This window comes from Alosa alosa, chromosome 20 (assembly GCF_017589495.1).
Source record: "Alosa alosa isolate M-15738 ecotype Scorff River chromosome 20, AALO_Geno_1.1, whole genome shotgun sequence".
In the NCBI taxonomy this organism is placed as follows: Eukaryota; Metazoa; Chordata; class Actinopteri; order Clupeiformes; family Clupeidae; genus Alosa; species Alosa alosa.
Window position 1 is genome coordinate 23990534 of NC_063208.1, and position 14155 is coordinate 24004688.

General features: G+C 41.0%; 1 protein-coding gene across 1 annotated transcript in view; it reads right to left on the minus strand.

The window, feature by feature from the left end:
* The window catches only part of LOC125285161 (sodium-dependent neutral amino acid transporter B(0)AT3-like), a 17888-nt gene extending 4248 nt beyond the window's left edge, over positions 1 to 13640 (minus strand). The window contains exons 1-11 of the mRNA XM_048229452.1: positions 13319 to 13640; positions 12045 to 12185; positions 10494 to 10631; positions 10035 to 10216; positions 8913 to 9023; positions 6638 to 6750; positions 6235 to 6363; positions 5886 to 6042; positions 3743 to 3947; positions 3456 to 3615; positions 3079 to 3241 (exon numbers count right to left, since the gene is read on the minus strand). Coding sequence (XP_048085409.1) covers positions 3079 to 3241; positions 3456 to 3615; positions 3743 to 3947; positions 5886 to 6042; positions 6235 to 6363; positions 6638 to 6750; positions 8913 to 9023; positions 10035 to 10216; positions 10494 to 10631; positions 12045 to 12185; positions 13319 to 13463 — 1644 coding nt within the window. The 5' untranslated portion in view covers positions 13464 to 13640. The remainder of the gene's footprint in view (positions 1 to 3078; positions 3242 to 3455; positions 3616 to 3742; positions 3948 to 5885; positions 6043 to 6234; positions 6364 to 6637; positions 6751 to 8912; positions 9024 to 10034; positions 10217 to 10493; positions 10632 to 12044; positions 12186 to 13318) is intronic.
* Positions 13641 to 14155: the final 515 nt, after the last annotated feature.

Sequence of the window (14155 nt, forward strand, 5' to 3'; positions counted from 1 at the left end):
AGATGCCCGATAAGTGCCCAAAAAGCATTGCAATATGGCCGCCGAGTGGAGGTACTTGTCTAAAAGGACGAGTTGCTGCAGCTAGCAGCTAAGGCAGACATGTTCATGCTCCCAGTGTGTAGCCCTGTAGCTGCAGCAACTCGAGCTAGGTAAAACCGATTGTTTCAGTTTTGTTCATACCGACAGTACTCGGTGATGTTGAGAAATGGAGATCTATGTGAAAAATCACCTGAGTTCTCCTTTAAGTCTGAGCAGTAGTTGATTTTCAAAGTTAGTTGCACTCATCCTTGGTCACTTTGCAGTGAGCAGTAATCATGCACAACTGAAAAGCCCCTCACAGGCAGCTAAGGCAGGCAGGCCAATTTTGAGTTGCAGAGAGTTTTTATATTTGAAACGAGCAGAAGGTTCAGCAGATTAAAGGGTGTTGAACTGGGGGGGAAAGTGGGAAGTATAGGGCCCCAATGGAGGAGAGGACCCTTGAAAAGTGGAAAAGGGGGGGCACAGCATTTTCACCAGGCATTAGTAATAACTCAGGTAATCCACACATAAAAAATCCAACTCCATAAGTAGAGTCATCTGTAATGAAGTGGAATAACACAGGGGGAAAGTATTGAACACGCTAAGAAAAAGCACTAAGGCAAGGAAAGGGAAGGAACGAGCTGGAATCTGTAAGTAGTTAGAGAGTAGTTATCCTTTCTATCTGTGCAAATGAATATAAGCTTGGTTAGTAGCCTACATATTAATGGGCTATAAAAAGGTTTTTCATTACCAAGGTGTCACACAAGAAACATTTCATGATGGGTAAAAACAAAGAGCTCTCCCAAGACCTTTGCAACCTTATTGTTGCAAAACATATCAATGAAACTGGTTACAGATGCATTTCAAAACTTCAGAATCTTCCAGTAAGCAGCATGGAAGCCATTATCTGCAAGTGGAAGGAACATCACTGCATCATCAACCGGCCATGCACAGGATCTCCTCGCAATATTTCTGACCAGGGAGTCAGAAGGATAGTCAATTCCAAGGACCACTCGAAGTAAGCTCCAGAAAGACTTGAAGGCAGCCAATTCAATTAAATTCAATTCAAACAGTTCTGGAAGTAACTAAAGATCAGGATTCAGAAGAGGGACCCCTGGAATCTGTTTAGAACAATGGGCCAAAATCACACCTGATACTGCGACTAATATGTTTTGTCATACAGGAAATGTCTTGAAGGTGTCATTACAAACAAAGGCTTTTCCACAAAGTATTGAAGAAATTTCAGTAGGCACGTTCAATACTTTTTTCCTGTCATTCCACTTTATTACACATAACTCTTATGTTTGGATTTTTTATATGTGTGTTAATATAATGTGTGGTGAAAATTTTGAATACTCACTGGAAGTTTAGGCTAATTACTGAAAAAAAAATGTAAGCGTTCAATACTTATTTCCACCATATATTTACAGCGAGGGAAATAAATATTGAACACGTCAACATTTTTTTCAGTAAGTATACTTCCAGTGAGGCTATTTGCATGAAATTTTCACCAGACATTAGTATTAACTTAGGTAATCCACACATATACATTAATGTTCATAAGTAGAGTTATGAGTAAAAAAGTACTGAACACGCCTACTGAAATTTCTTAAATACTTTGTGGAAAACCCTTTATTTGTAATGAGAGCTTCAAGGCATTTCCTCTATGACGAAACTAATCAGTCACAGTATTCAGGTGTGATTTTGGCCCATTCTTTTAAACAGATAGTCTTTTAATATTGAAGATTCCAGGGGTCCCTCTTGTAAATCCTGATCTTTAAGTAACTTCCAAAACTGTTCAATTGGATTTAAGTCAGGGCCTGAATTTCCTTTCTCTGAAACCAATTGAGAGTTTCCTTTGCTGAATGCTTTGGATCATTGTCCTGCTGGAAGCCCTGTCTCATCCTCATTGTTCTGGTGGATGGCAAGGTTCTCACAGAAAAAATGGCTCCATTAATAATTTCTTCAACTGTATGAAGTCTGCCAGTACCATGAGATGAAAAACAGCCCCACACCGTGATGCCTCCACCTCCAAACTTCACTGTTGGTATGGTATTTTTAGGGTGATGCACAGTGCCTTTTCTCCTCCAAATATGGTGTATAGTATGACATCCAAATAGTTAAAGTTTGCTCTCACCTGACCAGAATACATTCTCTTAGTATTTCATAGGCTTGTCCAAATGTTGTGTAGCAAACTTTCAATGAGCTTCGACATGTTTTTCTTCAGTAATAGTCATGTGGGGTGAGTGTGCATAGAGGCCATGGCGGTGGAGTGCATTACCTATGATTTTCTCTGTAACAATTGAACCTGCTGCCTCCAAGTCTTTCTGGAGTGGTCCTTGGCTCTTAAGCTACACTTCTGACTATCCTTCTGACATCCGGTCAGAAATCTTGCAAGGAGATCCTGTGCATGGCCGATTGATGATGCAGTGATGTTCCTTCCACTTGCAGATAATGGCTCCAATACTGCTTACTGGATGATTCTGAAGTTTTGAAATGCATCTGTAACCAGTTCCACTGATATGTTTTGCAACAATAATGTTGCAAAGGTCTTGGAAGAGCTCTTTGCTTTTACCCATCATGACATGTTTCTTGTGTGACAACTGGGTAGCGAAAAACCTTTTTATAGCTCATCAATATGTACTAAGCTTACATTAATTTGCACAGATAGGAGGGATAATTACTCTCTAACTATGTATAGATTCCAGCTCGTTCCAGCTCGTTCCTTGCCAGTTTTTTCTTAGTGTGTTCAATACTTTTTCCCTGTGCTATTCCACTTTTTACTCATAACTCTAACCCTAATCCTAATTTTTGTTATGACAAAAAACGAATGTCACTTAATAACAGAAGTGTTATGTCATAAACGTTTATGACTTGTTTATGACAGCGTCATGTCACTGTTCTGTCGATACTGTCAAGTAAAGTGTAACCAATATGTTTGTACTACAGGTGAAATGTCCTTGGGTTGAATGTCATTGGGTTATCCACTAGTTTTATTTGTATGAGTTCATAAAAACATGTAAGTCAACTAAATAGATATACATATTGAGGGGTACTTACATAGTCTGGGTTCCAGGTGGGGTAGGTGGGTGTTGTCTGGACCTGAACTATGATGTAGGCTACAAAGACGACCAACAGCAGCAGAGGACTAATGCACATCCAACACGCCTTCCAGAACAGGTTGGGACGCCGTCCCGTCATAAACTCAATGTCATCACTGAACCTGTAGAGCAATACAATTGCATCCAATTCAACTTTTTAATACATTTTGTAAGATTTGTTATGCTTTTACATATTTTTGCAAGCAACTGACACTTATTTTATGTGCAATGTGATTGCGACCAACAAGCAACAGAAAATGGAAGCAATCTTTTTTTCTTATACACAAGAGTTCCCAACTGTGGGATATGCAATTGCTGTCTCTGAAAAGGGCTTACCGTCCCATTCCATGAAAGAAGACTACACCGATGATCTCAAAGAAAGCGATGATAAGCAGGGAGACGGAGCCCACGTAGTTGTTGAAAATCTCCAGCCAGTAGTTTCCTGAGTCCATGGTAAAGATCAGACTCACCAGGCACGACAGCACAAAAATACAGCCTGGCAGAGAGAAAAAAGTTGAAAGGGCATATAAGAGCATTGCCTACAAACGCACACACACACACACATTATATAGGCCTAATGTGTTTATAAAAATATGTATGGTTTCCTCAGCGGGCTCACATACCTGTGAAGAGTTCTTTGGGCATCCACTTGGGCACCAGATTGAGGTCGTGCAGAGGGGCAAGGACCCCCTCCATGTTCCCAAACATAGACGAGAGCCCCAGGCTGAACAACATGACGAAGAAGAGCACTGCCCACACCTGAGAGCCCGGCATTGAAATCACAGCCTCCGTAAAGACGATGAAGGCCAGACCTGTTCCTGATGCACTCTGAGTAAGTACAGTACAATAAAATACAGGTCATTGTTGTTATCGTTAGAGGTCTTTTCCTCTAGTCCTTTTCCTTAGAGTTTCTTTTTTTCATCTCTTCCTATGGACTGGAAGCCTTAGGGACTTTGGGCATACCAAAATCTTTTTTAACCACTGTTAATTATTTTTTCACTGTATGATGTAAGGAATAATGGACGACACAGGGTTCAGTTATTAGAAAAATAATACATGTACGAGGTGGTAATGCGGCCGTTACACCTTCAACGTGCATTATTATGAGCGCCACGTTATTGAAGCACGGAATCTTCAAAATGTTTGTAATTTTTTTTTTTTATTCGGTAACTGTACCAACGGTTCCCGGGACACTGAAAGACCGGGCTGTACGAAACTTGGTACTTGGTGGGCATGTAGCCCTACAAGGATGATACGGAACCATTGTTTTTTGTTTTGATCCGTCACCTACCCACCATACTGGGCCCCCCGAAAAGAGGGTAGACCGGACACAGTTTTCTGTGAATATCTTGAGAACTGTAGGGCCTAAGATGACCAACTTTTTTTCCTGTGTGTTGGTCTCAAGGGGCCATGTCAACCCATCCCATTTCCACTCATTTGAGGTATAGTGCCACCAAGTTAAAAGTGGGTAAAACCTAGTGGCTGACATGTTCAAAACTGCACAGAACAGCAGGCATATCCGAGGATTCTGTTGAACCTTAGCTTTGTAAAATCGCTGTTTTACTTAGCTTACTGCAGTGCAACTGAGCTAAATGCCACCTCAGTCATGTTACAATGTTGCTATGAATGTCTGTCAGATCGGTAATTTGTAGGAGTTTGGTGAATTGATATACAAGCATAATGTGGCCAAAAACTGGAACTGCTTCGTAGGTGTGAAGAATAATTGATAATGTAGAAAATTCAACCAAGCAGTGGTATACAGTAGGTAAGGGATAACGGCCGCCGACGTGTCCTGTTATAGGGAATTAATTTCCTCCGCCCAAGTCCATTAATTCCTTTTATTACACGGGTCTTCATAATGCTGCAGAACGCTCCATTTACTTCAATAGGCCTTCCCAATGTTCGGAGGTGTGTTTTTTCTCGATAACAGATCGCTGTCAAGCAAAATGGGTTTTGTGCTTCTGATTCCTGTCATTCATATCACTCCGCAAGAAGTCCGATCACTTCTTGCATTGGAACTTCGTTCAAAAGTGAAAGCAGACGGTTTATCAGCTGTGTTCTAAAGAATGTTTAATTTAAGTTCACTTTGAAGGCCGTTATCCTGCTTATTACCCAGTTGCCACTATAGGCAATAAGGCCTTTAAAGCACGCAAAGGAAACAAGCGGTTCTGTTTAAAAAGAAGCCGACTTGAACAGTTTGTTGTACAACTTTCTTTGGCCCTAACAGCGATAGCATAGACAGTTAGCTTGTTCACAGTTGATTCAGAGAATGTGATTCCATTGTTGTGAAGCCTGCTTCCAGGCTCAACCGTCATCCTACTATGGTTGTTATAGTTACCATTCATAATCAATGAACGGTGATTAACCTTTTTTTACCAGATCTACCCAGGCAACCCGTAATCTGTGTTTTCACAACCTTCTACCCGTGAAAGTGCCCTGGAACGGCAGTCAAACCCGTAACATACTACTCGTGAACTCGTACCATATCATTGTAGGCTACTCCCAGTTACCGTTTTTGACGTCACACACACATAAGCAACTCTGCAGAAGGGTTTGTCATGACTCCTTATGACTTTGCCTGGAACACTATTAAGTTGTGAGTCGTGACTTGAAGTGGTAAATTGCGGGCTAAAAATTGTGTCTGGAACGCAGCAAACTTCATAGGTGTCTCATTATTCAGAATTAATAGCCACCCACCAGCCAATCAGAAAGGAGTATTTCTTCTCTCCGGGTGATAGAGGATATTAAAGGTTGTCCAATTCATACCTCATCCAGGAATGTCTGGAGGTTGCATTCGGTCAGATTCAAGTAGGAGACTTTAGCAGGATCTGTTTTGTTCAGGTTGTCCAGCCAACTGTCAAAGTTGTCAACGGTTATGTTCTGATCAGCAACGTCAAAGCCATTGGTGAGTGCTATGATGTTGCTGTTTGGAAATAAAGACCAAAACTATCACTGAAAGCATTTAGGGCAATCTCACAACTGTTTTCTTCTCTTATAACCAGAATTCCTTTGTCAGCATGACACTCCATGTCTAATTCTTAATGCAGGGTCATGTTTGTCCTCATATTTCAGCAGCACATAGCCACATATCTTAATGTTTTGGAGATTTACATACCCTTGCACACAGGTGTTGTAGTTTGAGGTTGCCTTGAAGCCCAGTATGGCGAATATTGAGATGGAGGCATACAGTGAAGTGGCACTGTTAATGCATCCTACCAGAACAGCATCTCTCTCACAGTTATTTCTGAAAGATACAAAATGTGTGGTTATGACCTTTACACAGGTGTAGAGAGCTGAGCTTGAATGTAAGTGTACATGCTTTGTGTTAACACCGTAACGAGTGGATGAGGTTTAACCAGCTGATGTAAACACCATGGGCAAGCACATTTCATTTTAAGCATACATCATGATGCTGTAGATTGTTTTGAAATGGTATCATAATACCTGGGCTAAGCTCTGTCTGAATTTGCATTAGAAGGTATTTTTTTACAGTGGTGAGTAAAAAATGGTGTGTTTACTTCTGTGGGTTGTAGCTGGAGAAGGCTATGAGGCCACCGAAGGCCAGAGACAGGGAGAAGAAGATCTGAGTTGCGGCATCCAGCCACACTCGGGGGTTCAGCAGCAGGTTCCACTGAGGATGGAAAACCAGAGTGTGTATGTTAGGTGTGTGTGTGTGTGTGTGTGTGTGTGTGTGTGTGTGTGTGTGTGTGTGTGTGTGTGTGTTAGGAACCAGAGTGTGTTTTACCAGTGTGTTGTACTGTGTGTACTGACTTACAGCCTTGATATAATCATGATTGGAAATGGACTTAGAGGATAAAGCATAATAGATTAACTAGATGTACTGCAGAGCAACTTTTGTGTACGTAAATTAGTGTGTGCATGTGTGCGTTTGCTTTTGTGTATACTATATGTATGCTTCTCTGTGTGTGTCTTTTCGCTTGTGTGTGTGTGTGTGTGTGAGGGGTAATGGGGTGTGTGTGTGTGTTTGTGTGTCTGTCTGTGTGTGTGTGTGTTCGCTTGTGAGTGGGTGTGTGGGGGTAATGGTGTGGGTGTGTTGGTGTGTTTATATGTCTGTGTGCGTGCATGTGTGTGTGTGCATGTGGGTGTTTTTGTGCATGTATGTGTGACAATCAGATTTTTAGATTCCGAATATTACCATTAAACACGGGTAGAAATTGAATAGGCTAAGTTATTAATAATGTTTCTTTCACTGACATCGGGAGAGACACCACAAATACAGTTACCGTAACAGGCAGTTTTTTTTATATGAGCACAAGTACGCTTGAAAGCAAACAAACACTTATTTCCCCATAGTTATTTCCCCATACTTATTTCGCCATAGTCTACTGTTTGTGTCTTTATGTGTGTGTGTGTTTATGTGTGTGCGTGTGTGTGTGTGTGTGTGTGTGTGCATGTGTGTTGTGTGTGTGTGTGCCTGTGTGCCTGCATGTGTGTGCCTGCATGTGTGTGTGTGTGTTTGTGTTTATGTGTGTGTGCGTGGCATGCGTGTGCTTGTGTGCGGGCCTGTGTGTGTGTGAATCTGTGCATGCGTGCCTGTGTGTGTGCGGATGTGAGTGTGTGTGTACGTATGCCTGCATGTCTACTGTGTGTGTCACACACACACACACACCATGAGTGTGCACACAGTCATTTACATACAAAGCAAAACACATGCACAGAGTCATTTACATGGAGTAAAGTCAGGAGATGGTGACAAATTGATCAGGAGATGGTGAAAATTATTTTTTTGTGGAGAGAATGTGCAGGACTTAGCGGTGGTCATATTTTGTACCACTTTGCAGTACATCTAGTTTAAGCATATTGTCTTCAGTAATTTTCTGTCAATGAATCCCGGGACAGTGAAAGACGGTGCTGCACGAAACTTGGTGGCCATTGATTTTCGTTTTGATCTGTCGCCCACCAGCCACATCGGACCCCCCAAAAGAAGGGTAAGGCGAACACAGTTTGCCATGAATATCTCAAGAACCGTAGGGCCTAGGGTGACCAAATCTTTTTTGTATCATTTGTGGTATAGCATCACCTAGTTAAAAATGGAAATGCAGAAATAAGGTCTAAAAATTAGTTGTAATTACAGGTATCTTTGGCTGACATGTTCAAAACTGCACAAAATTTGAAGTGTATGATCATTATGACACCCTCTGAATGTATCCCAGAGGATATTGTATGGGGAGCAATAAATGAATTATGTGTAAATTTAGTGCCTGTACACTAATCAGCCTGCAGATGTTGGAGTTCAGCAAAGGGTTGCCTGTAAAGAATGATTGAAATGTACTTACTACATTTCTACAAGCACGCCACACACACACACACACACACACACACACACACACACACACAGACTTGAGACTCCCAGTTGTTGCATTTTGTGACAATGCCCTCTTTAGATAGCTGGATAAAATGTGACTTTAACTTTAGACCAGGTTTTTCTTGGTCAGTGGTGTTATCATTTTTAGTGACCTTAAAATAGTGATTTTTGCAATATGCTGATCACACCCATTTTTTTAAATCGACAAACCTGTGGGTGCACTTTGTTCATTTGACAGCTTGTGAACTCGAGCTCTTGGCGGTAAAATCATTGCGGTGTTGGGTGTAAGGTAGGACCAAGAATTGCGTTACATTTGGTGCCACGATGCGCCGGGTGTAAGATAGGGTCTATTGTCATCATGATGGCCATAGAGGAATTGTGTCGTTGACATGCTGTTCTAAACTCCTCTCTTTTCTCTCTACAGCCAAAAAGAGCTTGGACGAACACTGTGTGAGGGCAGCACTCACGTCTGGTGTGAAGAGGTAGATGAGGCCGTCGGTCGCTCCAGGAAGTGTCAAGGCACGGACCAGGAAGATGGTCAGCACCAGGTATGGGAATGTGGCCGTTACATACACCGCCTAGCAAGATTAATGTATAAACAGAGTTAGCCATCTCAAGGTTGGACTACTGTATACAAGAAAGTAATGTTAAAGGAGAATTCCGGTGTGATATTGACCTAAAGTGTATTAAAACATGATACCGAGTTTGAACGTATGTCTCATAGCCCATCTCGGCTTGTCCCCTGCACTCCAAAATCTGGCGCTAGTTAGCCGATGCTACCAACAGCTTTTTCAATAGTGGTGCTTCGGCATCGGGCTAGCCATGCAAATAAATCACTGTTTTACACCCATTTACGAGGCTCAATGGGTGTCTGCTACTGGAAGAAACTGGAATTGCTGCTACTGGAAGAAACTTCCAGCATTTCCACTGAATTATTTTTGGAATCTAATCCCTTATCATACCTGTTCCTTCTTACTCTTTGCTTTCGACTTATCGTGACTAAATTGAAGATGGCTGCAAACGCTAAACTTCGTGAAGATACTGTCTGTATAAATCGTCTTGTAAGTAAACTACCAGTGCTTTTTCAAAGTTCTCAATGTCTCGTTTTAAATGTCAGGGCCCTCGGAAGTCTACCAATGAAGTGTGGAGATACATTGAGCCTCGTACTGTAAATGGGTGTAAAACAGTGATTTATTTGCATGGCTAGCCGATGCGAAGCACCACTATTGAAAAAGCTGTTGGTAGCATCGGCTAACTAGCCAGATTTTTGGAGTGCAGGGGACAAGCCGAGATGGGCTATGAGACATTCGTTCACACTCGGTATCATGTTTCAATACACACCGGTCAATAGGTCAATATCACACCGGAATTCTCCTTTAAACAATAAGAGGGTTAATGGCTACAAGAATCTTTAGATTAGGATATCATCATAATGATGATCTTTAATAATGCTCTTATTATAATAATTATTATCATCACAATAATTGGTAGAACTTGAAGAAGAAAAAATATAGAAGAGGAAAAAATGATGCTTGTGCTACACATGCAAATCTGATAGGAAGAACTGCTGGTATAAAGACAGTGCATGCCTTGCCAATGGTTTCAATCCCCCTGATGAAACAGATGTAGACGATACACCAGGCCGTAATCAAGCACAAGACGAGCCACCATTGGAGGGACCCGTTGGTCTCAATGTTGGGCGTCACGTTCAGTGTCTGCCGGTACCAGAAGTAATTAACGGGAGTACTGTCCAGACACTCCTGCACATAGCCTAACGGACACAACAGAACAAACGTGCTCAGGTAGTGCTGACATCAGACATGAGGAATTTGTGGGTTTGCTCTGAGTTAAGGAGACAGCACATCCAAAATGTTGCACAATTAAGTTACTTTTATGAAGGGCTTTGAACCAAATCACTTTGTTAATGTTATAAAGTTATAAAGATACATGGATTTAAAGTGCACATGATGCTATTAGATTCTATTACAGAGTAATGTTCTGTTAATATTTACAGTGAGTGTAAAAATTCTGTAAAATTGCTTTGATACCTGTGAGGTCCTCGTTGACCGGGCATTCACTCCAGGGCAGAGGGTTCTGGAAGGAGTGGAAGAAGTACCAGAGGACCCAGGCCAGGATGGTGTTGTAGTACACAGCCACCAGGAAGGACACGATCATAGAAGCCACACCTGGACACACAGTTGGACAACACTTTGAACTTGTTTCTTGATTTAGAACTAGGAGTTCTCTGATATAGACCTGTTTCAGCATTTCAGACTAAAAACTCATATATTTAAAACCCTCAAGAGATTAATTTCTGTTAGGTCAGCGGACTTGACAAACTTCAAGGCAAACACAGGATGTTTGACACTAACCACATTAAACAGAACATTTAATGGAAATAGAACCGTGTTGTTACTTTATTAATTGGTAATTACAGTGAATGAAAATGCAATGTACTGTTCTTCCTGGTTTTCTTTTAATTATTGTTCCGCTGACCACTATTTTTGTACGCTATTACTCTTAAACCTTTTAACTTCGAAACTTTGTTCAAATTTTGTAATGTAGGTCTTATAATGGACATGGCAACAATAACCTAGCAACCACCATAATGTCAACCTATTAACCACCATACTGTAGTAACCAACATGATTACCCTAGCAACCAGCATAGCAACCACCATACTGTATGTACCTTTATCAATACCCCAGCTACCATCTCAATTACCCTAGCAACCACTAAAATATTGTCAACCAACATCATGACCCCAGCAAACAGCATAGCAACCACTTATTTAGCATAGCAACCACAATACCTACCCTAGCAACCATCTCAATTACCCTAGCAACTGCCACCAAAATGTCGACCTAACAACTACCATAGCAACCAACATGATTATCCTAGCAAACAGCATAGCGACTTCTTTCTTTTGCATAGCAACCAGCATATGTAGCCTAGCAAAAACCTAACAAATAACTGCATCTCTGTATGGAACTGCAATGCTGTGGATTGCAAGGCACTACAAAGAGTAGTGAAATCTGCCCACTATTGGCTATATTATAAACGCTGTACAAAGCCAAATCCATTCTCAACTGCACATAATACATAACTGCAACTAATACATTACTGCACAGAATACTGTACACTTTGGTATTTAATGTTTCTTTTGCACTTCTGGATGGATGTCAACTGCATTTCATTGGATCTGTACCTGTACTCTGCTAAATTACAATAAAGTTGAATCTAATCTTATATAATCTTAATTACACTAGCAACAACCCAGCAACCAGCAACAACATAACAACCTAGTAACAACCTAGCAACCACCCCTATACAGTCAACCTAGCAACCACCATAGCAACCATAATAGCAACAGCTTTATTTAGCATAGTAACCACCTGTCTACCTTAGCAACACCATTGTAACTATCTCTGCATTATCTGTTTTAACTCTGTGTGAAATTTTACATCATATATTTTGTATTTTCATGCACTGGTAATTCCTTGGAATTGCTGTTCTAGTTCATTGTTAAAGCATTACAATATCATTGATATTTGCTTGTGGCACTTGTATTTGGTCAGGTGAATTACTGTAACACTTACCTACTCCTCCCAGGTACGGGGATATAGAATTCCACACTCCGATGCTACCCAGGCGTAGACGCTGGCCGATGGCCAACTCCAGGTAGAGGAGGGGAAGACCCTCAAACACCAGCGCTATCAGGTAGGGAATGAGGAACGCACCTGGGAAATGGGACACGGTTTAGTTTGATTTAGTTGACACGTGGATCAGTGTTTACTTTAAATCTGTATGTGGGTTTGTTAAACATTAAACGTCAATTTATTTTAAGATGGGAGTATAGATGTAACCCGGTAACATTCAGCAACTTGTAAACTTTATCTCTTTGACCAAAGAAAGCATAAAAATATCCCAATCACATGTATGAAGAGTGTTAATATTTAGACATTTCTACTTTTATATTACTCTTGATTTCTTGTCAGGTGGCTGTGAAAATGTCCAACAATCATTCATGGTTTACTATGGAGCCCATGATTGCATTTTGTTTACTATGGTTTACTATGGAGCCCAGGATTGATATTGTTGAATATCGAGAGAATGGGCGCTCATTTTACTGATTGTGCGCACAATTTAGAATATTGTGTGCTTGTTTTTCCCCACATAGTATGCCCATTTTACTGATTCTACCCATAAATCAGAAGACTTTGAGAAGATTTGGAAAAGATTTCTGAAAGACTACAGTCTTACACACACTCACATTTAAAGATTATTTAGTCATATACTAGTCGCAGGGTCACTATTTACAAGACTGCAACTAGATTCCTTTAAATTATTTAGCATTGTGCACTAGATATCAACAGGAACTCAACTAAGCTTGTACAAACGACTCATATCAAAGTCATATTTTTGTGTTTCTGCAGCATTGTTTCATGAGTGACCGTTATGTCTCCATGAACAGGTAAAGGTGAAGTGTTTAGATTTAGAAGTATTTTCGGGCAGGTCATTGAGTTGTTCTGTCACGTGGAATACTAATAATTTATTAGAAACCAAATAACAAATAACCATACAGGCTACTGCTATAACCTACCCACTTTACCCCTTCCTGTTTGGTGCTGGATATACACAAAACATATCTTGCAATGACACCTCCGGGATTCTGTAGTTCACTAAAAGTAAAAAGTAACTTTTCATTGATTTAGAGCTTATTCATTAATCATAGAACACTACTATCCAGTGTCTATGTTTCTATCAGATGTCAGTAGTCTTTAAAAAAAGGCCTATTTTTTTTACTTTTAGTTATCCCTCATGTCATAATTAATTAGGTGTCTAGGTAATTAGGTTATTAAAGCTGGCTTACCTCCACCATAGACCTGACAGAGGTATGGGAATCTCCACACATTACCCAGACCCACAGCAAAGCCGATGCAGGTCAACAGGTACTGGACCTTATTATCCCATTTGGGACGCTCATCACCACTCTTGGCATCTTCACTGTCGGCCATCCTGAGCTGTGCTCCCGGTCCTGCTGTAAGTCCTGCTGTGTCCTGTGTGTGTCAGGCTGGCTGAAGAATGGATTTCAGTGGCGATGCTTCTGATGCGCTCCTGGGTCTCCTGCACGGGGTTGTTGTCAGTGCAGCAGGTCTCACTCTCTCTCTCTCTCTCTCTGAGTTGAGGGTGTGTTCTCTTGTTTTGACACTTTCTGATGGAGGCAGGCGGTTTTATAGGTTTCAGGGTCACGGTGGGAAGAGTGTGTGAGGGGGTAGGCCTAGGCCAACCATTTCCTTGTTCCTTTTATTTGTGGAGGGAGATGGTGAGGAGGGATTGTGCTGTTCCCTCATTCAATCAGTAACTTCGGGACTCTGTGCTAGAAGTATCTAGTTTTAAGAAATATCTTATGTGAATGGACATCTACTACACCTGATATTTAAGTATCACAGCTGCACTGGCATGTTTTATCAAGTGTAGTATAATGAATTAAAATACAAAAGTGGTTTGAAGGTCATTACAGGCAAAGCCTGAATCTGTTCTCTTCAATAACATCAATGGATATGTGTTGCCCATGAGGTTCAACGTGAGCACTGTTCAGATATGGAGCCGTGACCGTTGTGGCCCAGACGTTCATGTTTATAAACTAAAATGTATACAAAAATGTCTTCACATATACTGAGCTAGAATGACTGCAAAGTTAAACACA